At 51.8% G+C, this 26,133-nt stretch overlaps 1 protein-coding gene across 1 annotated transcript in view; it reads right to left on the bottom strand.

Moving 5' to 3' along the window:
* The window catches only part of SAV1 (salvador family WW domain containing protein 1), a 29,663-nt gene extending 3,962 nt beyond the window's left edge, over positions 1-25,701 (bottom strand). Inside the window, exons 1-3 of the mRNA XM_060262659.1 lie at positions 25,597-25,701; positions 11,625-12,062; positions 7,881-8,151 (exon numbers count right to left, since the gene is read on the bottom strand). Coding sequence (XP_060118642.1) covers positions 7,881-8,151; positions 11,625-12,062; positions 25,597-25,690 — 803 coding nt within the window. The 5' untranslated portion in view covers positions 25,691-25,701. The remainder of the gene's footprint in view (positions 1-7,880; positions 8,152-11,624; positions 12,063-25,596) is intronic.
* Between the last annotated feature and the right edge of the window lie 432 nt (positions 25,702-26,133).

The raw sequence follows: 26,133 nt of genomic DNA, 5'->3' as shown, positions 1-26,133 counted from the left end.
CAGGGGGGGCCAAACCTGCTTCATGTAACAGCCACAGAGAGTAAACATCAGATGTTTTGAGAGTCGCAAGACAGGGAGGGAGGGGAGGGAGGAAGGAAGGAAGGAAGGAGGGAAGGAGGGAAGGAGGGAAGGAGGGAAGGAAGGAAGGAAGGAAGGAAGGAGGGAAGGAAGGAAGGGGAGGAGGGAAGGAAGGAGGGAAGGAGGAACGGAAGGGAGGAGGGAAAGAGGGAGGGAAGGAGGGAAGGAAGGAGGGAAGGAAGGAGGGAGGGAAGGAAGGAAGGAAGGGAGGAACGGAAGGGAGGAGGGAAGGAAGGAAGGAAGGAAGGAAGGAAGGAAGGAGGAAGGGAAGGAAGGAAGGAAGGAGGGAGGGAAGGAAGGAAGGAGGGAGGGAAGGAAGGGAGGAGGGAAGGAAGGAAGGGAAGCAGGGAAGGAAGGAAGGAGGGAAGGAAGGAGGGAAGGAAGGAGGGAGGGAGGGAGGGAGGGAGGGAAGGAAGGAAGGAAGGAAGGAAGGAAGGAAGGAAGGAAGGAAGGAAGGAAGGAAGGAAGGAAGGAAGGAAGGAAGGAAGGAAGGAGGGAAGGAGGAACGGAAGGGAGGAGGGAAGGAGGGAGGGAAGGAAGGAAGGAAGGAAGGAAGGAAGGAAGGGAGGAGGGAAGGAGGAAGGGAAGGAAGGAAGGAGGAAGGGAAGGAGGGAAGGAAGGAAGGAAGGAAGGAGGAGGGGAAGGAAGGAAGGGAGGAGGGAAGGAAGGAAGGGAAGCAGGGAAGGAAGGAAGGAGGGAAGGGGGAAGGGAAGGAAGGAAGAAGGAAGGAAGGAAGGAAGGAGGAAGGGAAGGAAAGAGGGAGGGAGGAAGGGAAGGAAGGAAGGGAGGAGGGAAGGAAGGAAGGAGGAAGGGAAGCAGGGAAGGAAGGAAGGAAGGAAGGAGGGAGGGAAGGGGGAAGGGGAGGAAGGAGGGAGGGAAGGAGGGAGGGAGGAAAGGAAGGAAGGAAGGAAGGAAGGAAGGAAGGAAGGAAGGAAGGAAGGAAGGAAGGAAGGAAGGAAGGAAGGAAGGAAGGAAGGAAGGAAGGAAGGAAGGAAGGAAAGGCAGGCAGGCAAATAGAGGTGTCTCTATAGAGTCAGAAGGGAAGACGCCTCTGACTCTATACAGATATGAGCTCAGAAAGAAGGAATAAGTGATTTCCTTGGTGTCCAGTAGTAAAACAAAGAACATGAATGAAATGAAATAAGACTCAAAATAAGAATGTGACTGTACACATATGGTGATGTGAAGGACAACATCATTATAACCCTAACCACTGTGGAAGATTTGTAATAAGGAATTGAAACAGAGAAATTAAAGCCCCTGCGTCTTCGTATGGAGAACATAGGCTAAGGAACTACCTACGTGGGACCTGATTTCCTTTTTTGACTGCCTAGTGTCTGGTTATTGTTTTTGGTTTTGGATACTGTAATCTGTTTAAATAAGACCTTGCAACGTTACTGAAAGACTCTCGTGTATCTTCCGTGCTCTGGAGTTCCAGCTGTGGCAAGTTCTTTAAAAAGCACCAACATGACATCGAATGATCAGTGGGAACCATTCCCTGCAAGACAGTTAGACTTGGGTTCGGTGTTCCCTCTAAACGGAGTCTCTGGCTAACACATTTTTGTCAAAGAAGATGATAATACTGGATTTATACCCCGCCCTTCTCTCTGAATCAGAGTCTCAGAGCGGCTCACAATCTCCTTTATCTTCCTCCCCCACAACAGACACCCTGTAAGGTGGGTGGGGCTGAGAGAGTTCTCACGGCAGCTGCCCTTTCAAGGACAACTCCTGCGATAGCCATAGCTGATCCAAGGCCATTGCAGCAGCTGCAAGTGGAGGAGTGGGGAATCAAACCCGGTTCTCCCAGATAAAAGTCTGCACACTTCACCACTACACCAAACTGGCTCTCTAAGCTCAGGGAAAATGGCTCCAGAGCAAACTAATTTACGCAGCAGCTCACAACTTTAGTGCATGTAGCTCACAAACTAGAATATTTGCTCACAAGATTCTACAGCTTGGAGGGAGAATTGCTTGGGTTCTGTTTTTCTCTTTAGGTTTTATGGACATCTGAATTTGGCCTATCCCCTTTCTGTTGCTGGAGAGCTCTACAATTCCAAGCATGAATGGAATTCCCTGACTGGAACATGGGAGGGGGGGGAAGACCTTTGATGTCCTTGTGCAGTTTGGGACAAAACACACCCACTTCAGTCCCCACACAAGCAAGCTAATGACTCCAGGCATTCCTTCCCCTAGTGCTAAGATACCGATCAAGGGGGATGTGAAAGGGGAGGGACGGTGGCTCAGTGGTGGAGCATCTGCTTGGTAAGCAGAAGATTCCAGGTTCAATCCCCGGCATTTCCAACAAAAAAGGATCCAGGCAAGTAGGCATGAAAAACCTCAGCTTGAGACCCTGGAGAGCAGTGGAGGGACAGTGGCTCAGTGGTAGAGCATCTGCTTGGTAAGCAGAAGGTCCCAGGTTCAATCCCCGGCATCTCCAACTAAAAAGGGTCACGGCAAGTAGATGTGAAAAACCTCCGCTTGAGACCCTGGAGAGCCGCTGCCAGTCTGAATAGACAAGACTGACTTTGATGGACCCAGGAGGGTCTGATTCAGTAGAAGTCAGCTTCATATGTAGGGGAGGGATTGTGGCTCAGTGGTGGAGCATCTGCTTGGTAAGCAGAAGGTCCCAGGTTCAATCCCCGGCATTTCCAACAAAAAAGGGTCCAGGCAAAGAGGTGTGAAAAACCTCAGCTTGAGACCCTGGAGAGCAGTGGAGGGACAGTGGCTCAGTGGTGGAGCATCTACTTGGTAAGCAGAAGGTCCCAGGTTCAATCCCCAGCATTTCCAACAAAAAAGGGTCCAGGCAAGTAGGCGTGAAAAACCTCAGCTTGAGACCCTGGAGAGCAGTGGAGGGACAGTGGCTCAGTGGTAGAGCATCTGCTTGGTAAGCAGAAGGTCCCAGGTTCAATCCCCGGCATCTCCAACTAAAAAGGGTCCCAGCAAGTAGGTGTGAAAAACCTCCGCTTGAGACCCTGGAGAGCCGCTGCCAGTCTGAATAGACAAGACTGACTTTGATGGACCCAGGTGGGTCTGATTCAGTAGAAGGCAGCTTCATATGTAGGGGAGGGATGTTGGCTCAGTGGTGGAGCTTCTGCTTGATAAGCAGAAGGTCCCAGGTTCAATTCCCGGCATCTCCAACTAAAATGGTCCAGGCAAAGAGGTGTGAAAAATCTCAGCTTGAGACCCTGGAGAGCCACTGCCAGTCTGAGTAGACAAGACTGACTTTGATGGACCAAAGAGGGTCTGATTCAGTAGAAGGCAGCTTCATAGGTTCATATCTGTCTGTTGGGGAAGGATGGTGGCTCAGTAGTAGAGCATCTGCTCGGTAAGCAGAAGGTCCGAGGTTCAATCCTCCGCATCTCCAACTAAAAAGGGTCCAGGCAAGTAGGCATGAAAAACCTCAGCTTGAGACTCCGGAGAGCCGCTGCCAGTCAGGGGAGGGACGGTGGCTCAGTGTTGGAGCATCTGCTTGGTAAGCAGAAGGTCCCAGGTTCAGTCCCCGGCATCTCCAACTAAAAAGGGTCCAGGCAAAGAGGTGCGAAAAACCTCAGCTTGAGACCCTGGAGAGCTGCTGCCAGTCTGAGTAGACAAGACTGACTTTGATGGACCAAAGAGGGTCTGATTCAGTAGAAGGCAGCTTCATAGGTTCATATCTGTCTGTTGGGGAAGGATGGTGGCTCAGTGGTGGAGCATCTGCTCGGTAAGCAGAAGGTCCCAGGTTCAATCCCCGGCATCTCCAACTAAAAAGGGTCCAGGCAAATAGGTGTGAAAAACTTCCGCTTGAGACCCTGGAGAGCCGCTGCCAGTCTGAGTAGACAAGACTGACTTTGATGGACCAAAGAGGGTCTGATTCAGTATAAAGCAGCTTTATATATATGTTCATATGTTCAAACAAAACGGCTCGACACTGCCATGTCAAAGATAAAAAGGAAGAGGGGAAGACCTCTGAGACGACAAATGTGCAGCGTGCTGCTTTCCACGCCTGTTCAGTACTCGAGGGATCGGGAGGGGGTAGAGATGAAGATTCAGCGTAGCCAACAAGCACCCTGACAGCCCTGGCGAGATCATTAGATCTCAGAAGCTAAGCGCAGTTGGCCTCAGTTCGTCCTTGAATGGGAGACCAGCAAGGAAGCCCAGGGTCACTCCACGGAGGCAGGCAACGGGAAACCACCTCTGAACGCCTCTTGCCTTGAAAACTCTGCAGGATCACGTCCAATCAACGACGACGTTTGAGTCCCGTGGCACCCTTCAGACCAACAAAGTTTCATTCTGGGCGGAGGCTTCTGCGCGCGCGCAAACGTCTTCAGATGCAGTTGCGTGTACGTGAAAGCTTAGCGTTAAATTTCGTTGGCCTGAGAGGTGGCCCTGGACTTAGACTGGGTTCTGCTGCTTCGGGTCAGCGCAGCTACCCACGTGAACCTACAGAGCGAGGGAGCTCATGCCAGTAGCCAACCTGTCCTTCGGTATGTAAGTTCACTGCATGCGCTCGAGATAGAAAGGCTTTAAACATGCCACAGGCTTGAATGGTATCCTGCGGCCTTAGGTTAGCCATCACAGTGAAGCCGTTAGAGCAGGGGTCCCCAACCCCTGGGCCGTGGACCCGGTACCAGACTGTGGCCCGTTAGCAACTGGGCTGTGTGTTGTATAATTATTTCATTATGTATTACAATTGGTAGTAATAATGAGACGACTGCAGATTTATACCCTGCCTTCCTCTCTGAATCAGAGACGCAGAGCGGCTTACAATCTCCTATATCTTCTCCCCCCCACAACAGATGCCCTGTGAGGTGGGTGGGGCTGAGAGAGCTCTCCCAGAATCAGCCCTTTCAAGGACAGAGTCTCAGAGCCGCCTACAATCTCCTTTACCTTCCTCCCCCACAACAGACACCCTGTGAGGTGGCTGGGGCTCAGAGAGTTCTGACAGGAGCTGCCCTTCCAAGGACAGTTCTTGTGAGAGCTATTATTTAGTTATTTAATTTATATCCCGCCCTCCCCGCCAAGGCTATGGCTGACCCAAGGCCATTCCAGCAGCTGCAAATGGAGGAGTGGGGAATCAAACTCGTTTCTCCCAGATAAGAATCAAACCCAGTTCTCCCAGATAAGAGCCCGCAAGAAGAAGAAGAATCTCACAATCTCCTTTCCCTTCCTCCCCCACAACAGACACCCTGTGAGGTGGGTGGGGCTGAGAGAGTTCTTACAGCAGCTGCCCTTTCAAGGACAACCTCTGCCAGAGCTATGGCTGACCCAAGGCCATTCCAGCAGCTGCAAGTGGAGGAGTGGGGAATCCAACCCGGTTCTCCCAGATAAGAGCCTGCACACTTAACCACCACATCAAACTAACAGAAATAAAGTGCGCAATTGTATCATCCCAAAACCATTGCCCCCGCCCCCTCCTCCGGTCCGTGGCAAAACTGTCTTCCACAAAACCGGTCCCTGGTGCCAAAAAGGTTGGGGATCAAGTACTGCACCAGGGTTGGGCTGACACCAGTTCAAACTTTGCCATGGAAGCTGACCCGATGACCTTGGGCTGGTCATGCAGGTTCAGCCTAACCAACCTAACCAGCTAGAGTCGTGGAGCACCTTAAAAGCTCACGAAATTGGTGGTAGTGGTAGGAGCTTTCGTGAGCCACTGGTCGCTTCTTCTGATATAAAGAAGTGAGCCGGGACTCAGGAAAGCTCCTCTCCTGCACGACCTGAGTTCGATCCCCAGTGGAAGCTGGGTTTTCAGGTAGCCGGCTCGAGGTTGACTCAGGCTTCCATCCTTCCGAGTCGGTCAAAGGAGTCCCCAGCTTGCTGGGGGGAAAGCGTAGAGGACTGGGGAAGGCAATGGCAAACCACCCCGTAAAAAGTCTGCTGTGAAAACGTTGTGAAAGCAACGTCACCCCAGAGTCGGAAATGACTGGTGCTTCCACAGGGGACCTTTCCTTTAGGACAGCCCCATGGTGAAGAGTGGTAGAGCTGCAGTGCTGCAGTCTGAAATCTCTGCTCACGACCTGAGTTCAATCCCAGCAGAAGCCGGGTTCAGGTAACTGGCTCCAGGTTGACTCAGCCTTCCATCCTTCCGAGATCGATCAAAGGAGTCCCCAGCTTGTAGATGACTGGGGAAGGCAGGGGCAAACCACCCAGTCAAAAGTCTGCTGTGAAAACGTTGTGAAAGCAATGTCACCCCAGAGTCGGAAACGACTGGTGCTTGCACAGGGGATTACCTTTACCTTTTTAAGGCGCTACCGGACTCTAGCTCTTTTCTATTGTTACCGATGAACATGACTACCCATTTGGATCTACCTAAAAGGGCTATTGAGAATAAAAATGAAAGAAGGGAGAATGCTGTTAACTACTCTGGGAAGAAAAACGGGATACAACGAAGTAAATACACCGAAGCAAGGGGCATAGACCAGGTTCCTCGAATAAGGGAACATATTGCTGGACCAGTAGGCGGCATGGGCCTTTCCAGCTGCTGATGTAGGACTGGGAGCAGCGCTCTGTTCCCATCTAAGCTGAGTTAGCGTGAGCCAGCTCACAGATTTTTAGCCTTCAGCTCACACATTTTTGTCTTGGCTCAGGAAGGAGGACCCCAGAGCTCACTAATTCATACAGGAGCTCACAGCTTTAATGCCAGTGGCTTACAAAACAGAAATTTTTGCTCACAAGACTCTGCAGCTTAGAGGGAACGTCGACTGTGACTCCCATGAGAAAAGGCAACGGCAATAGGCCGTTTGGTGAGAGCCAGTTTGGTGTAGTGGTTAAGTGTGCGGACTCTTATCTGGAAGAATCGGGTTTGATTCCCCACTCCTCCACTTGCACCTGCTGGAGTGGCCTTGGGTCAGCCATAGCTCTGGCAGAGGTTGTCCTTGAAAGGGCAGCTGCTGGGAGTGCCCTCTCAGCTCCAACCACCTCACAGGGTGTCTGTTGTGGGGGAGGAAAGTAAAGGAGATTGTGAGCCGCTCTGAGACTCTTCAGAGTGGAGGGTGAGATGTAAATCCAATATCTTCATCTACCTCAAAGGGTGTCTGTTGTGGGGGAGGAAGGGAAAAGAGATTGTGAGCCGCTCTGAGACTCTTCGGAGTGGAGGGTGGGATATAAATCCAATATCTTCATCTACCTCACAGGGTGTCTGTTGTGGGGGAGGAAGGGAAAGGAGATTGTGAGTCGCTCTGAGACTCTTCGGAGTGGAGGGTGGGATATAAATCCAATATCTTCATCTACCTCACAGGGTGTCTGTTGTGGGGGAGGAAGGGAAAGGACATTGTGAGCCACTCTGAGACTCTTCGGAGTGGAGGGTGGGATATAAAGCCAATATCTTCATCTACCTCACAGGGTGTCTGTTGTGGGGGAGGAAGGTAAAGGACATTGTGAGCTGCTCTGAGACTCTTCGGAGTGGAGGGTGGGATATAAATCCAATATCTTCATCTACCTCACAGGGTGTCTGTTGTGGGGGAGGAAGGGAAAGGAGATTGTGAGCCGCTCTGAGACTCTTCGGAGTGGAGGGTGGGATATAAATCTAGTATCTTCATCTACCTCACAGGGTGCCTGTTGTGGGGGAGGAAGGGAAAGGAGATTGTGAGCCGCTCTGAGACTCTTCGGAGTGGAGGGCGGGATATAAATCCAATATCTTCTTCTTCTGTTGCTGCTGCAGCAAACACAGCGCAAACATTCGGTTTCAACGGCAAGCTGTCTTCCCTTCCGAGAAAGACGTTAATTTGGCCTCGCTGCGTTTTGTCAGAAACCAAACCCAGTCCCTCCAGACACGCTTGCAGGAAAACCATCCTTTGGCTTGCCACACACACACGGGCGCAGCTTACCTGGGGGCACAAGGGTGTTTGTACTGCGCTCTCTTGTTGATGTGGTCGACGTAGTAGACTCCGAACTCGGCCGACTCCACACGCTCCCACCCTGGGGGCAGCCCCTCGCGCTCCAGGGGGTGGCTCCAGTGCGTCGTGTTGGTGTTGTGGTCAATGTAGTATTTCCGTCCTCGGAGCGTCCAGTCCACTGACCAGCCGGGAGGGAGGGGCAAGTCTTCTGAACTGTGGTTGGTCAGGTTTCCTAGTGATGTCGCAGCTACCCTGCCGATGCCTGGAAAAGGCCAAGCGAGGGATCAGCAGTGCAAACGGTCTTGCTGCAGAAGTGAGAATCATAGTGTTGGAAGGGACCTCCAGGGTCATCTAGTCCAACCCCCTGCACAATGCAGGAAATTCACAAACACCTCCCCCTAAATTCACAGGATCTTCATTGCTGTCAGGTGGCCATCTAGCCTCTGTTTAAAAACCTCCAAGGAAGGAGAGCCCACCACCTCCTGGAGAATCCTAGAATCCTAGAGTTGGAAGGGACCTCCAGAGTCCAGAATCATCTAGTCCAACCCCCTGCACAATGCAGGAAACCCACAAACAGCTTGTCCTGGAGAGGAGGCGACTGAGAGGTGATAGGATCACCATCTTCAAGTACTTGAAGGGCTGTCCTATAGAGGCCCTGGAAGGTAGGACCAGAACCAATGGGTTGAAATTAAATCAAAAGAGTTTTCAGCTCAACATTAGGAAGAACTTCTTGACTGTTAGAGTGATTTCTCAGTGGAACAGGCTTCCTCCTCGGGAGGTGGTGGGCTCTCCTTCCTTGGAGGTTTTTAAACAGAGGCTAGATGGCCATCTGACAGCAATGGGGATCCTGTGAATTTACGGGGAGGTATTTGTGAGTTTCCTGCATTGTGCAGGGGGTTGGACTAGATGACCCTGGAGGTCCCTTCCAACTCTATGATTCTTCGGGAGGTGGTGGGCTCTCCTTCCTTGTAGGTTTTTAAGCAGAGGCTAGATGGCCATCTGACAGCAATGAGGATTCTGTGAATTTAGGGGGAGGTATTTGTGAGTTTCCTGCATTGTGCAGGTGGTTGGACTAGATGACCCTAGAGGTCCCTTCCAACTCTAGGATTCTATGATTCTATGACTGTTAGAGCAGTTCCTCAGTGGATCAGGCTTCCTCCTTGGGAGGTGGTGGGCTCTCCTTCCTTGGAGGTTTTTCAACAGAGGCTAGATGGCCATCTGACAGCAATGAGGATTCTGTGAATTTAGGGGGAGGTATTTGTGAGTTTCCTGCATTGTGCAGGGGGTTGGACTAGATGACCCTAGAGGACCCTTCCAACTCTAGGATTCTGGGATTCTAATGCTTAGCAGCCTGTCGTTCCCTGGAAATCGGCCTCTCCTCCTCCTAATAAACACAACACAAGAACCTCTGTCAAAACAGCTCCAGGCTTGAGGTCAGGGACCTCTGACGTCTTGACATTCTTGCCTGCAGATTTATATTTTTTTCTCTCTGTGATAGGCAACAGATGGCTAACTTGACTGCAAAGTTATTGCACAACAAAACAAGGACACTGGGAAAATGGTGAACGCTCTTTACGCAGCCATGCCTTATGCGTTTTAAGAACGCTTAGCGTTTTTATGCTCTCTGGCACAGAGATGCCTCACTGTTCAGTGCACTCTCGTGTGCAAAGACAAGGAAGCCGCACGAAACAGTAAAACCTGGAATGCCGTCACACCCAAGACTAGTCACGTTGCTAAGACAAACACCACAGCTATATAGCCACAGTATTCCAACGTGTTTCCCTTTTAGAATAGTGTATCGGAATATTTTTTTTTTGTATTGATATACTCAAATAAGGGATATTGGCTGTTTATCTCATATATACTAACTCACCTTCTAATATATTTTAATGTATTTTTTTTTCTAATGGCAAACTAGAATCATGTTTATATATGCGTTACATGTTTAAATTAAACCTCCGAGAAACTAAAGGCCTCGTTTTAAACCCTGAGCTAACATTGCAACAGACTCTTATTTATGGCACTTCACACCTAATGACATAGTCATCAGCCTGCTATCCTGACTTCTATTGCCCCCTTGTTGATGCAGCCCAGTTAACGTAAACTAACGATCACCAGGCCCCAAATTGTGATTCTTCCGATCTGCTAACAAACATCTCCATGATTTTGCATACTAATTCACTGCCCATTCTCTGTATCGAGGACCGCTTCCCATTCCATCCCACGGTCCGACGAAGTGTGCTTCTAGCACATGAAAGCTTTCGTTCTGAATAAAACTGGGTTGGTCATAAAGGTGCCACTTGACTCCTACTTTGTTCAAACACCTTCTATTATCTAGCCAGCCAGCCAGCCAGCCACTGTCAATGTTTTCTTTCTCCCAGCCATCTTCCTGGATGGTGGCTCTCCTCCTCAGTGTGCCTTTCAGAGGGCTAAAGGTGTCCCCTGGCTCTCCAAGACAACACACAAGACTGCCCATCTGGAAGGCACTGCATGGTGTTTCCAAGCCAACATGCCATCTCCCCCACCACAACCTGCAGTTGTTTTCCTCTCCCTTCTGCTCCAGTCAATTCAGAGAGCTTGCAAATATTGCCCTGAAGTTGTACCATGGGAGGGCAAACGGCTCACTGGCAACCACCCCGATGCCACCGCTTTACCTCAAGCTGGCAGTGCAGAGTATAAGGGGCCCTTCCTCTCGATATGTAGACCAAGGTCTGACTTGGTACAAGGTAGCTCTGTACCCTTTGGGCTACATCAGGGGTCCCTAAACTCTCTCACCCTGCCAGAACCTTTGGAATCCTGACATGCTACGGCTGGTGCAGCCACAAAATGGCTGCCAAAAGAGGTGGAGCCGGCCACAAGATGGCTGCCAAAAGAGGTGGAGCCGGCCACAAGATGGCTGCCAAAAGAGGTGGAGCCGGCCACAAGATGGCTGCCAAAAGAGGTGGAGCCAGCCACAAATTGGTTGCCAAAAGAGAAGCCAGTCACAAATTGGCCGCAAAAGAGGTAGGAAAGGGAAGGTCCCCTGTGCAAGCACCGGTCATTTCCGACTCTGGGGTGATGTTGCTTTCACAACGTTTTCACGGCAGACTTTTTACAGGGTGGTTTGCCATTGCCTTCCCCAGTCATCTACACTTTCCTCCCAGCAAGCTGAGGACTCATTTTACCAACCTTGGAAGGCTGTCGACCTCGAGCCGGCTACCTGAAAACCCAGCTTCTGCCGGGGATCGAACTCAGGTCGTGAGCAGAGCTTAGGACTGCAGTACTGCAGCTTTAACACTCTGCGCTACGGGACTCTTAACAAAAGAGGTAGAGCCAGCCACAAATTAGCTGCCAAAAGAAGAGCCAGCCACAAAATGGCTGCCAAAAGAGGTGGAGCCAGTCACAAAACGGCTGCCACGGCTTACCTTCAGTCAAACATTTGAAGAGCCATGTGCTGTGGTGGCAGCTACTGCCAAAGTAATGTTAAATCTGCACAGCCAATCAATCACCTCTCCGATGGCCAATCAGAAGATTTGCTGGGCAAAAATCCCTGCATGGCTCCACCCCCATTCTACAAATACCTGGCAGGCACCGGGGAAGGTGCTGGCGGGTGCCATAATGAGCACAGACACCACTTTGAAGACCCCGGCACTACGTAAATCCGGAAAAAATGCTGCAGAGACCAAACCCCCTTCTAGCTCCGTCACTACAAGCACATCCTCGAGAACTGAATATGCCGAATAAGACCCCACTTGCCTGTCGTGTGTCTTCCCTGATTCTGCGACATCCTTTGGAAGAGGTCGTTGTTCTGCTCGTAGTATCGATATTCCTCCTGCACGGGATCCCCCAGCGGGTGGCGCCGCTGACCGTTATAAAAAGGGTCATAATAGTAGCGCGACCCAGCGTCTCCGTTTTCCGCGACCGAGTTGGCTCCTGCCAAAAAGGGCTGGGAAGACGGGCTGTACTCTCGCGGGACCTCAGGCCTGGCCAGGAAGGAAGGCGCAGAGAGCCGGTTGCTCTCCCGCCTCATGATCTCGTGAGGCGGCCTCTGAACGGGAGTCCGGAGGAAGCTGTGGTTGCGGGAAACGGCTCCATCCCCACCGGCAGGGTAGACAGAAAGGCTCGGGTCCGGAAGGCAGATATCCGTGCGCCTTGGAATGGTTGGACCGTGACGGATGAAAGAAGGCATGAGGTCTGCAATGGAACAAGATCTGCAGTCAGAACAAAGATGCAGGCCTAAGGAATACTTCAAAAGTCTCAACGGATAACGCCGTTCCTTTGATTTAATGTTAGCACGGTCACAGATGTCCCTTTTGAGGAGGGCTAGGATCTAGGAAGCCACTGGAACTATCCAGTTTCCTTCACTTGCCAATCTGAGTCCAGCAGAAGAAGAAGAAGAACTGCAGATTTATACCCCACCCTTCTCTCTGAATCAGAGACTCAGAGCGGCTTACAATCTCCTATATCTCCCCCCCCCCACACACACAACAGACACACTGTGAGGTGGGTGGGGCTGAGAGGGTTCTCACAACAGCTGCCCTTTCAAGGACAACCTCTGCCAGAGCTATGGCTGACCCAAGGCCATCCCAGCAGGTGCAAGTGGAGGAGTGGGGAATCAAGCCCGGTTCTCCCAGATAAGAGAGCTCTGGCTGACCCAAGGCCATTCCAGCAGCTGTGAGTGGAGGAGTGGGGCATCGAATCCGGTTCTCCCAGATAAGAGAGCTCTGGCTGACCCAAGGCCATTCCAGCAGCTGTGAGTGGAGGAGTGGGGAATCGAATCCGGTTCTCCCAGATAAGAGAGCTCTGGCTGACCCAAGGCCATTCCAGCAGCTGTGAGTGAAGGAGTGGGGAATCAAACCCGGTTCTCCCAGATAAGAGAGCTCTGGCTGACCCAAGGCCATTCCAGCAGCTGTGAGTGAAGGAGTGGGGAATCAAACCCGGTTCTCCCAGATAAGAGAGCTCTGGCTGACCCAAGGCCATTCCAGCAGCTGTGAGTGAAGGAGTGGGGAATCAAACCCGGTTCTCCCAGATAAGAGAGCTCTGGCTGACCCAAGGCCATTCCAGCAGCTGTGAGTGAAGGAGTGGGGAATCAAAACCGGTTCTCCCAGATAAGAGAGCTCTGGCTGACCCAAGGCCATTCCAGCAGCTGTGAGTGGAGGAGTGGGGAATCAAGCCCGGTTCTCCCAGATAAGAGAGCTCTGGCTGACCCAAGGCCATTCCAGCAGGTGCAAGTGGAGGAGTAGGGAATCAAACCCGGTTTTCCCAGATAAGGGAGCTCTGGCTGACCCAAGGCCATTCCAGCAGCTGTGAGTGGAGGAGTAGCGAATCAAACCCGGTTCTCCCAGATAAGAGAGCTCTGGCTGACCCAAGGCCATTCCAGCGGGTGCAAGTGGAGGAGTGGGGAATCAAACCCGGTTCTCCCAGATGAGAGAGCTATGGCTGACCCAAGGCCATTCCAGCAGGTGCAAGTGGAGGAGTAGGGAATCAAACCCGGTTTTCCCAGATAAGAGAGCTCTGGCTGACCCAAGGCCATTCCAGCAGCTGTGAGTGGAGGAGTAGCGAATCAAACCCGGTTCTCCCAGATAAGAGAGCTCTGGCTGACCCAAGGCCATTCCAGCAGGTGCAAGTGGAGGAGTGGGGAATCAAACCCGGTTCTCCCAGATAAGAGAGCTCTGGCTGACCCAAGGCCATTCCAGCAGCTGCAAGTGGAGGAGGGGGGAATCAAACCCGGTTCTCCCAGATAAGAGAGCTATGGCTGACCCAAGGCCATTCCAGCAGCTGCAAGTGGAGGAGTGGGGAATCCAACCCGGTTCTCCCAGATAAGGGAGCTATGGCTGACCCAAGGCCATTCCAGCAGGTGCAAGTGGAGGAGTGGGGAATCAAACCCGGTTCTCCCAGATAAGAGTCCGCAGACTTCACAACTACACCAAACTGGCTCGCAGAAAAGGAACAGGGAACAGAGAGGACCGCAGGGCTCATTACTAGGTCTGGGACTTTTTAACTTGTTCGTTAATGACTTGGAGTTGGGAATAAGCAGTGAAGTCGCTAAGTTTGCAGGTGACACTAAATTGTTCAAGCTAGTGAGAGTCAGGGAGGACTGTGAGACATCCTAGAGCAGGGCTGGCCTAACTGTGGATCAGGAACCACATGTGGCTCTTTCACACATATCGGGTGGCTTTCTACCACCCTAGCTGGTCAGCCTGGAGAAGACATTTCTCTCTTTAATTCACTTCTTTGAGCCAGCTGGCAGCTTGGAGGATGCATCTGAAGTTGAAATGGCTTTCTTTCCACCTCTCCCTCCCCCTATCTATCTATTGAGAGCCAGTTTGGTGTAGTGGTTAAGCGTGCGGACTCTTATCTGGGAGAACCGGGTTTGATTCCCCACTCCTCCACTTGCAGCTGCTGGAATGGCCTTGGGTCAGCCATAGCTCTGGCAGAGGTTGTTTTTGAAAGGGCAGCTGCTGTGAGAGCCCTCTCCAGCCCCACCCACCTCACAGGGGGTCTGTTGTGGGGGAGGAAGGTAAAGGAGATTGTGAGCGGCTTTGAGACTCTGTCCTTGAAAGGGCAGAGCTGCTGTGAGAGCCCTCTCAGCCTCACCTACCTCACAGGGTGTCTGTTGTGGAGTGGGGGGAAGGTAAAGGAGATTGTGAGCCACTCTGAGACTCTTCGGAGTGGAGGGCTGGATATAAATCCAATATCTCCTTCTACCACACAGGTGTCTGTGATGGGGGAGTAAGGGAAACGAGATTGTGAGCCGCTCTGAGACTCTTTGGAGTGGAGGGCGGGATATAAATCTAATATCTCCTTCTACCTCACAGGTGTCTGTTGTGGGGGAGGAAGGGAAACGAGATTGTGAGCCGCTCTGAGACTCTTTGGAGTGGAGGGCGGGATATAAATCCAATATCTCCTTCTACCTCACAGGTGTCTGTTGTGGGGGAGGAAGGGAAAGGAGATTGTGAGCCGCTCTGAGACTCTTCGGAGTGGAGGGCAGGATATAAATCCAATATCTTCATCTACCTCACAGGGTGCCTGTTGTGGGGGGGGGGGGGGAAGGTAAAGGAGATTGCGAGCCGTTCTGAGACCCTTCGGAGTGGAGGGTGGGATATAAATCCAGTATCTTCATCTACCTCACAGGGTGCCTGTTGTGGGGGGGGGGGAGGTAAAGGAGATTGTGAGCCGCTCTGAGACTCTTCAGAGTTGAGGGCGGGATATAAATCCAATATCTTCATCTACCTCACAGGGTTTCTGTTGTGGGGGGAGGAAGGGAAAGGAGATTGTGAGCCGCTCTGAGACTCTTGAGTGGAGGGCGGGATATAAATTCAATATCTTCATCTACCTCACAGGGTTTCTGTTGTGGGGAAGGAAGGGAAAGGAGATTGTGAACCGCTCTGAGACTCTTCAGAGTGGAGGGCGGGATATAAATCCAATATCATCTTTTTCTTCTTCCTCGTGGCTCTCAAACATCTGATGTTTATGTCTTGTGGCTCTCAAACACCTGACATTTATTCTATGTGGCTGTTACAATAAGCAGGTTTGGCCACCCCTGCTGTAGAATCTGGACGACTGGACATCTGAGGTGGCAAATGAGGTTCAACGGGGGCAAGTGAAAAGTAATGCACATTGGAACCAAAATCCCAACTATAAATACATGTTGATGGGGTCCGAACTCTTTTCATTTAACTTTCCCTAGTATTTTTTGTTTTTTTCCCCCAGCAGTGACTCTTGTCTTCTGAAAATGAGACCAAAGGATTAATAGGATTGTTCACCTCAAAAGCAACATCGTTGACAACGTTGCATGACCAAAAGGTAAAAAAACTAAATATCTGCAGTGTATTAAAGCATGATCTCGATGAACTGAGAGACTAGTCCAACATCCCTAACAATTTTCTTGGCAAAAGTGCTACAATCTAATCATAGAGATGGAAGAGACCTCTAGGGTCATCTAGTCCAACCCCTAGCTGGTAGGTGTTACATTAACGAGCTCCTCCAGGTGGTAGGTGTTACATTAACGAGCTCTATCTGCCCGGGTTTGATGTTAGAGTTTTCCTTCTCTTAGGCTGGCAAGGTTGGTGGGCCCAGCCTGCCCATCCGGTTATACCGCCGGACAATTCGGTCGCACCATGACGTAGCAAACTCTGTGAAAAACGGGGGGGACCAGCGAGAAGGTGTTGCTACGGATGCAGTAATGCAGGAGAGGCCATTGCAGTGACCATCTGCCAGGCATAGCCAGACAGTGACCACGCGGCATTCACTACACCGGGAGAGGAGAGGCTATGTATTGCGCATACACTTTCCCTGGGGGAGTAGGATACCCAGAGGGAGCCCACCCCCCACCCCCCAATCATAGAGATGGAAGAGACCTCTAGGGTCATCTAGTCCAACTCCCTGCACAACGCAGGAAACTCACAAACACCTCCCCCTAAATTCACAGGATCTGCATGGCTGTCAGATGGCCATCTAGCCTCTGTTGAAAAACCTCCAAGGAAGGAGAGCCCACCACCTCCAAAGGAGGAAGCCTGTTCCACTGAGGAACCGCTCTAAACTCACAAACACCTCCCCCTAAATTCACAGGATCCTCATTGCTGTCAGATGGCCATCTAGCCTCTCTTTAAAAACCTCCAAGAAAGGAGAGCCCACCACCTCCTGAAGAATTCTAGAATCCTAGAGTTGGAAGGGATCTCTAGGATCATCTAATCCAATTGTCTGCACAATGCAGGGAACTCACAAACACCTCCCCCTAAATTCACAGGAGCTTCATCTCTGTCAGAGGGCCCTCTAGCCTCTGTTTAGAAAACCTCCAAGGAAGGAGAGCCCAACACCACCCACAATCCTGAACACAGAAGCATTAACGTTCATCCCCCATCCCATACAGGAGGGACAAAGGCCAGGTCAGTGAAAGGGACAGCCATGACAGAAAAGCATAGCAGTCCACAGTCACTATTCTAACCCGCCCAGATGCATTTATGATGCTCGTTAAGGGATGACTTAAGAACGTAAGAGAAGCCATGTTGGATCAGGCCAGTGGCCCATCCAGTCCAACACTCTGTGTCACATAAGAGAAACCATGTTGGATCAGGCCAGTGGCCCCTCCAGTCCAACACTCTGTGTCTCATAAGAACATCAGAGAAGCCATGTTGGATCAGGCCAGTGGCCTCTCCAGTCCAACACTCTGTGTCACATAAGAACATAAGAGAAGCCATGTGGGATCAGGCCAATGGCCCATCCAGTCCAACACTCTGTGTCTCATAAGAACATCAGAGAAGCCATGTTGGATCAGGCCAGTGGCCTCTCCAGTCCAACACTCTGTGTCACAGAAGAACATAAGAGAAGCCATGTGGGATCAGGCCAATGGCCCATCCAGTCCAACACTCTGTGTCACATAAGAACATAAGAGAAACCATGTTGGATCAGGCCAGTGGCCCCTCCAGTCCAACACTCTGTGTCACAGAAGAACATAAGAGAAGCCATGTTGGATCAGGCCAATGGCCCATCCAGTCCAACACTCTGTGTCACAGAAGAACATAAGAGAAGCCCTGTTGGATCAGGCCAATGGCCCCTCCAGTCCAACACTCTGTGTCACATAAGAACATAAGAGAAGCCCTGTTGGATCAGGCCAGTGGCCTCTCCAGTCCAACACTCTGTGTCACAGAAGAACATAAGAGAAGCCCTGTTGGATCAGGCCAGTGGCCCCTCCAGTCCAACACTCTGTGTCACATAAGAACATAAGAGAAGCCCTGTTGGATCAGGCCAGTGGCCCCTCCAGTCCAACACTCTGTGTCACATAAGAACATAAGAGAAGCCCTGTTGGATCAGGACAGTGGCCCCTCCAGTCCAACACTCTGTGTCACATGAGAACATAAGAGAAGCCATGTTGGATCAGGCCAATGGCCCATCCAGTCCAACACTCTGTGTCACATAAGAACACAAGAGAAGCCCTGTTGGATCAGCCAATGGCTCATCCAGTCCAATACTCTGTGTCACATAAGAACATAAGAGAAGCCATGTTGGATCAGGCCAGTGGCCCATCCAGTCCAACACTCTGTGTCACATAAGAACATAAGAGAAGCCCTGTTGGATCAGGCCAATGGCCGATCCAGTCCAACACTCTGTGTCACATAAGAACATAAGAGAAGCCATGTTGGATCAGGCCAGTGGCCCATCCAGTCCAACACTCTGTGTCACATAAGAACAGAAGAGAAGCCCTGTTGGATCAGCCAATGGCTCATCCAGTCCAATACTCTGTGTCACATAAGAACGTAAGAGAAGCCATGTTGGATCAGGCCAATGGCCCATCCAGTCCAACACTCTGTGTCACACAATGGCCAAAAAACCCCAGGTGCCATCAGGAGTTCCACCAGTGGGGCCAGGACACTAGAAGCCCTCCCACTGTGCCCCCCCCAAGCACCAACAATACAGAGCATCACTGTGTCAGAACTTGTAACTTTCTCTCTGCCTGCTTTGGCCAAACCGACTCCATGCTGTAACCTAACACTAACACAGAGTCCCCAGCCTGAGCAATTAACCCTGCCCTCATAGCTATTCCAAATATTTAGGGCTCCGAGGCGGGCGACAGATAGTCTCTGTTCAACATCCACAGGTGCCCTTTTGAAGCCAGGCCGTTTGGCCTTCGCCACAGGGAGGCATCCTCCCTTCTGATAACGAAGCCTGGGAAAAGAGACACTTGTCTGTAACCCGTGTGAATGATAGCTTTATTGTACTTTACTGATGGCATAAAATGTAACCAAATGCCAGGGACCGGCATTACTGTTATCTCGTTGCTCTAGCACTGTAGTTCTTCAATAAAGATCCTAACTTTGTAACAAGTATTGGAATCGTCTGAAGTTCGTTCCAGTTCTGACACACTGCCCCAGACATAAGAACATGAGAGAAGCCATGTTGGAACAGGCCAGTGGCCCATCCAGTCCAACACTCTGTCTCACAGAGTGGCCAACAAACCCCAGGTCCCATCAGGAGGTCCATCAGTGCAGCCACGACACTACAAGCCCTCTCACTGTGCCCCCCCCCCCGCTACAAGCACCAAGAACATCACTGCCTCAGACACTTAAGGAATACTTGAAGGGTTCCATGTAGGAAGTTTGTGGGATGGCCAGAAAGAGAACGTATACTTTGACACGGGTGTCAACACGGTTTAGCTAAAATCTAGCTGGTTATGGGTGGAAGGAAAGCAAATTTTAGCCTTGAATTGGGCAGCCCAGGCAAGCTAGATCTCATTAGAGCTTGGAAGCTAAGCGGGATTCCCCCCCCCCCTCCCGCACCCCACTAGAATTTGGATAGGAGACTTCCTTGGGATACCAGCAGTCGGAAGAGCTGGGGCACCCTCCAGGCCCCTAATAAGGGTCAGTCCCAGAGGTGACTTCCAGATGTGCACACACGCACATATAAATACAAAAAAAAAGTATGTTTTTTAAGTCTTCCTAAAGTGTACATGTTCAGCGTAAAAGAAGGAGATGATATTGGATTTATATCCTGCCCTCCACTCTGAACCTCAGAGTGGCTCACAATCCCCTTTATCTTCCTCCCCCCACAACAGACAACCTATGAGGTGGGTGGGGCTGAGAGAACTCTGACAGAAGCTGCCCTTTCAAGGACAGCTCTGCCAGAGCTATGGCTTATCCAAGGCCATTCCAGCAGCTGCGAGTGGAGGAGTGGGGAATCAATCCGGTTCTCCTAGGTAAGAGTCTGGACACTTCACCTTCACCATTACACCAAACCGGTTTTAAGACAGCCAGTTTGATGTAGTGGTTAAGTGTGCTGACTCTTATCTGGGAGAACCGGGTTTGATTCCCCACTCCTCCACTTGCACCTGCTAGCATGGCCTTGGGTCAGCCATAGCTCTGGCAGAGGTTGTCCTTGAAAGGGCAGCTGCTGTGAGAGCCCTCTCCAGCCCCACCCACCTCACAGGGTGTCTGTTGTGGGAGAGGAAGGGAAAGGAGATTGTAGGCCACTCTGAGACTCTGTCCTTGAAAGGGCAGCTGCTGGGAGAGCCCTCTCCAGCCCCACCCACCTCACAGGGTGTCGTGGGGGAGGAAGGTAAAGGAAATTGTGAGCCACTCTGAGTCTCTTCAGAGTGGAGGGCGGGATATAAATCCAATATCATCATCTTCTTCTTCTTAAGATGGCTTTAAACTGCTGTGACCTAAGATTGTACAGCTGCACGAGACTCTCATAAACTATAAATATTGGCTAGGAAAGGAAAGGTCCCCTGTGCAAGCACCAGTCATTTCTGACTGTGGGGTGACGTTGCTTTCACACCATTTTCATGGCAGACTTTTTACGGGGTGGTTTGCCTTTGCCTTCCCCAGTCCTCTACGCTCCCCCCCCCCCCCCAGCAAGCTGGGGACTCTTTTGACCGACCTCAGAAGGATGGAAGGCGGAGTCAACCTCAAGTCGGCTACCTGAAAACCCAGCTTCCGCCGGGGATCGAATTCAAATCATGAGCAGAGCTTAGGACTGAAAACTGCAGCTTTAACACTCTGCGCCACGGGGCTCTTCAACGCCATGTAGAGGCTTCCTAAAAAACAACAACACAGGAGTATTCTGCTGTCCAAGCTGGGCAAAACCCACTGTGTGAAATCTACTGGCATTCTCCCTTGGTGGTGATGTGGGAACCTTAGAATGCTTGCGTAATTCTGTCTTTCTGGAATATCTGTAAAACTCTCCTCCTATCCCACATTTAAAAGGAACGAACACAGCCACGGGTGGGTCAAAAATGGCCCTCGGAGGTCATGAGGGAGAGGACGTGCTTGTGAGAAAGAACCCACTGATGGAAGAAAGTCAGGAAGAGGGTGCGGAGCTGAGAGGAAGCCATTAAAAGGCAGAGGCCAGAGAGCTGGCAGGCAAGAGTGAGAGGGACTAAAGACTTCAAGAGGACAGAGCATTCTGGGCCAAAGGGCAGACGGCAAGGCATTCTCTGAGGAGGGAGTCAAGAGTCCCCCCCCCCCCCAGAGAGGAGGGACACAGCAGCCGGAGAAATTTGGTGTAGTGGTTAAGTGTGTGGACTCTTAGCTGGGAGATCTGGGCTTGATTCCCCCCTCGTCCATTTGCAGCTGCTGGAATGGCTTTGGGGTACTGTATACCGTTCTGGTCATCGCATCTCAAAAAAGATATTACAGCACTGGAAGAAGTGCAGAAAAGGGCAACTAGAACGATTCAAGGGTTGGAACACTTTCCCTATGAAGAAAGGTTGAAACGCTTGGGGCTCTTTAGCTTGGAGAACGTCGACTGCAGGGTGACATGATAGAGGTTTACAAGATAATGCCTGGGATGGAGAAAGTAGAGAAAGAGGTACTTTTCTCCCTTTCTCACAATACAAGAACTCGTGGGCATTCGATGAAATTGCTGAGCAGTCGGGTTAGAATGGAAAAAAGGAAGTCCTTCTTCACCCAAAGGGTGATTAACATGTGGAATTCACTGCCACAGGAGGTGGCGGCGGCTACAAGCATTGTCTTCTTGGTGCTTGTGGGGGGGGTACAGTGTGAGGGCTTCTGCTGTCCTGGCCCCACTGATGGACCTCCTGATGGCACTTGGGGTTTTTTGGCCACTGTGTGACACAGAGTTTTGAACTGGATGGGCCACTGGCCTGATCCAACATGGCTTCTCCTATGTTCTTATGGGCCATTGGCCTAATCCAACACAGCTTCTCTTACATTCTTGTCTGAGGCAGTGATGCTCTTTATTCTTGGTGCTTGGGGGGCACAGTGGGAGGGTGTCCTGGTCCCACTGGTGGACCTCCTGATGGCACCTGGTATTTTTTGGCCACTGTGTGACACAGTGTTGGACTGGATGGGCCATTGGCCTGATCCAACATGGCTTCTCTTATGTTCTTATGTGACACAGAGTGTTGGACTGGATGGGGCATTGGCCTGATCCAACATGGCTTCTCTTATGTTCTTATGTGACACAGAGTGTTGGACTGGATGGGGCATTGGCCTGATCCAACATGGCTTCTCTTATATTCTTATGTGACACAGAGTGCTGGACTGGATGGGCCACTGGCCTGATCCAACATGGCTTCTCTTATATTCTTATGTGACACAGAGTGTTGGACTGGATGGGCCACTGGCCTGATCCAACATGGCTTCTCTTATGTTCTTATGTGACACAGAGTGTTGGACTGGAGGGGCCATTGGCCTGATCCAACAGGGCTTCTCTTATGTTCTTATGTGACACAGAGTGTTGGACTGGAGGGGCCATTGGCCTGATCCAACAGGGCTTCTCTTATGTTCTTATGTGACACAGAGTGTTGGACTGGAGGGGCCATTGGCCTGATCCAACAGGGCTTCTCTTATGTTCTTATGTGACACAGAGTGTTGGACTGGAGGGGCCATTGGCCTGATCCAACAGGGCTTCTCTTATGTTCTTATGTGACACAGTGTGTTGGACTGGAGGGGCCACTGGCTGATCCAACATGGCTTCTCTTTTGTTCTTATGTGACTCAGAGTGTTGGACTGGAGGGGCCACTGGTCTGATCCAACATGGCTTTTCTTATGTTCTTATGTGACACAGAGTGTTGGACTGGAGGGGCCATTGGCCTGATCCAACATGGCTTCTCTTATGTTCTTATGTGACACAGAGTGTTGGACTGGAGGGGCCATTGGCCTGATCCAACAGGGCTTCTCTTATGTTCTTATGTGACACAGAGTGTTGGACTGGAGGGGCCACTGGCCTGATAAAACATGGCTTCTCTTATGTTCTTATGTGACACAGAGTGTTGGACTGGAGGGGCAATTGGCCTGATCCAACATGGCTTCTCTTATGTTCTTATGTGACACAGAGTGTTGGACTGGAGGGGCCATTGGCCTGATCCAACATGGCTTCTCTTATGTTCTTATGTGACACAGAGTGTTGGACTGGAGGGGCCACTGGCCTGATCCAACATGGCTTCTCTTATGTTCTTATGTGACACAGAGTGTTGGACTGGATGGGCCATTGGCCTGATCCAACATGGCTTCTCTTATGTTCTTCTGTGACACAGAGTGTTAGACTGGATGGGCCATTGGCCTGATCCAACATGGCTTCTCTTATGTTCTTATGTGACACAGAGTGTTGGACTGGATGGGCCATTGGCCTGATCCAACATGGCTTCTCTTATGTTCTTATGTGACACAGAGTGTTGGACTGGAGGGGCCATTAGCCTGATCCAACACAGCTTCTCTTATGTTCTTATGTGACACAGAGTGTTGGACTGGAGGGGCCATTGGCCTGATCCAACACAGCTTCTCTTTTGTTCTTATGTGACTCAGAGTGTTGGACTGGAGGGGCCATTGGCCTGATCCAACATGGCTTCTCTTTTGTTCTTATGTGACTCAGAGTGTTGGACTGGAGGGGCCATTGGCCTGATCCAACACAGCTTCTCTTTTGTTCTTATGTGACTCAGAGTGTTGGACTGGAGGGGCCATTGGCCTGATCCAACACGGCTTATCTTATGTGACACAGAGTGTTGGACTGGATGGGCCACTGGCCTGATCCAACAGGGCTTCTCTTTTGTTCTTATGTGACTCAGAGTGTTGGACTGGATGGGCCACTGGTCTGATCCAACATGGCTTCTCTTCTGTTCTTATGTGACTCAGAGTGTTGGACTGGATGGGCCACTGGCCTGATCCAACATGGCTTCTCTTCTGTTCTTATGTGACTCAGAGTGTTGGACTGGATGGGCCACTGGTCTGATCCAACATGGCTTCTCTTATGTTCTTAAGGTCAGTATTGTCTACTCAGACTAGCAGTGGCTCTCTGGGGTCTCCGACTGATGTCTCTCACATCACCTCCTGCCTGGTCCTTTTAACTGGAGCTGCGGGGGGTTGAACCTGGGCCTTCTGCGTGCCAAGTAGGGACCCTACTACAGAGCTACAGCCCTTTCCAACAACAAGCCTATTTAAAGGGGCTGGGATGGAACCGCTCTGGGTTTCCCCGTTTTATTTCTGTTTTAACTGGGAACGCACACAAAACAAATCCACTTTCAATGCAGTTTCCAACTGGTTTTTACTGTGTGAACTGACCAAATCCAGTTGGGAAGTGCAGTGACAGTGGATTGAATGTGTATTATCTAACGTCTGTAATCACAGTACTAGACCAGGGGTCTAGGGCCACACATGGCTCTTGAAGCCTCCACCACCGCGTTGGCCAGCTTGGAGAAGACATTTGTCCCTTTACATCACTTCTCTAAGCCAAGTCAGCTGGCAGCTTGGAGATTGCGGTTACAGTTAAAGTTGCTTTCATTCCACCTCTCTCTCCCCATCTATTTGCTTCCCTCCCTCCCGGCTCTGATGTTCATTTCTTGCGGCTCTCAAACATCCGGCATTTATTCTATGTGGCTCTTGCATTAAGCAACTTTGACCACCTCTGCTCTAGAGTATCACTGCGAGCTGCCTTGCACTGTGAACCAAGGAAAGCGGTCGATGCTTTAAGAAAGTTGGGTTGCCAATCCCCAGGTGGGGGCAGGGGATCTCCCAATTTGACAGCCCTCCCCCCACTTCAGGGTCATTAGAAAGCAGCGGGGAGAGGGAAATGTCTGCTGGGCACTCCATTATTCCTTATGGAGACCAATTCCCACAAGGTATAATTGAGAATTGATCAGTGGGTATCTGGGGGGCGGGCCCTGTTTTTTTGAGGCTGAGGCACCAGGTTTTTTTAGCATAGCATCTGCTGCCTCTCCTCAAAACACCCCCCAAGTTTTTTTTTAAAAAAATGGACCAAGGGATCCAATTTTATGAGCCCCAACAGAAGGTGCCCCATCTTTCATTATTTCCAATGGAGGGAAGGCATTGAGAAGGCGTGCGGTCCCTTTAAATGCGATGGCCAGAAGTCCCTTAAGAGTTCAATTATGCTTGTCACAGCCTTGCTCCTGGCTCCGCCCCCGATGTCTCCCAGCTCCACCCTCAAAGTCTCCTGGCCCCACCCCCAAAGTCCCCAGAGATTTCTTGAATTGGACCTGGCCACGCTAGAGGGCAGGCATTGAAAAGGCAAACGATCCCTTCAAATGTGGTGGCCAGAACTCCCTTTGGAGTTCCACTGTGCTTGTCACACCCTTGCTCCTGGCTCCACCCCCAAAGCATCCTGGCTCCATCCCAAAGTCTCCTGGCTCCACCTCCAAAGCTGTCCTGGCTCCACCCCAAAGTGTCCTAGCTCCACCCCCAGTCTGCTGGCTGCACCCCCAGTCTCCTGGCTGCACCCCCAAAGCATCCCGGCTCCATCCCAAAGTCTCCTGGCTCCACCCCCCCAAAGTCTCCTAGCTCCACCCCAAAGCATCCCGGCTCCACCCCCAATGTCTCCTGGCTCCACCTCCAAAGTTGTCCTGGCTCCACCCCAAAGCATTTTGGCTCCACTCCCAATGTCTCCTGGCTCCACCTCCAAAGTTGTCCTGGCTCCACCCCAAAGTGTCCTAGCTCCACCCCTAGTCTCCTAGCTCCACCCCCAAAGCATCCCGGCTCCACTCCCAATGTCTCCTGGCTCCACCTCCAAAGTTGTCCTGGCTCCACCCCAAAGTGTCCTAGCTCCATCCCCAGTCTCCTGGCTCCACCCCCAATGTCTCCTGGCTCCACCTCCCAAGTTGTCCTGGCTCCACCTCCAAAGCGTTTGGGCTCCGCCCCCAAAGCCTCCTGGCTCCACCCCTAACGCGTCCTGGCTCCGCCCCCGAAGCCCCCGGGGCCTTTTGAGTGGGACTTCCGCAGGGCCCCGCCCCTCCCTCCCTCCCTCCCGGCGGGAGACTCACTGCGCAGCAGCGGGCTGGTCTCCTTGATGACGTACTTGCCCTGCACCTCGCCCGGCTTGGAGAGCTCGGCCCGCGTCTTCTTCCGCGACAGCATCCCCCCCGCGGCCCCTCAGCGCCGCCGCCGCCCGCGCCCCCGCCCCATGGGCTCCCTCCGGCCTGGCGGGCACGAGGCGCGCCCCCTCCCGCGCGCGGCCCCGACTCCCAGCCCTCCGCCCCGCCCACCGCCGCCGACGAGGAGGAGGAGGAGGAGGCCACGGCGCGCCGCGGGGCATTGTGGGGGAGCGCGGGGAGGGGCGGCGAAGGGCCGGCCACAGCGCCACCCTGCGGGCGGGAGGACGCGGCTGTGCCTCCGGCGCTCTCTGCGATGGCTCTTGTGCGCCCCCTCCCGGCACGGCGTGGAACTGGTTAACAGAAAAGCCGCACGCAATAAAGGTCACGTGTCTGAGAGTCGCGAGACAGGAGAGCAGTGTGGTGTCGTGGTTAAGTGCATGGACTCTTGTCTGGGAGAAGCGGCTTGGAGCCCCCACTCCTCCACCT

This window comes from Heteronotia binoei, chromosome 21 (assembly GCF_032191835.1).
Source record: "Heteronotia binoei isolate CCM8104 ecotype False Entrance Well chromosome 21, APGP_CSIRO_Hbin_v1, whole genome shotgun sequence".
Classification (NCBI taxonomy): Eukaryota; Metazoa; Chordata; class Lepidosauria; order Squamata; family Gekkonidae; genus Heteronotia; species Heteronotia binoei.
This window is presented reverse-complemented; position numbering and strand designations above follow the sequence as displayed.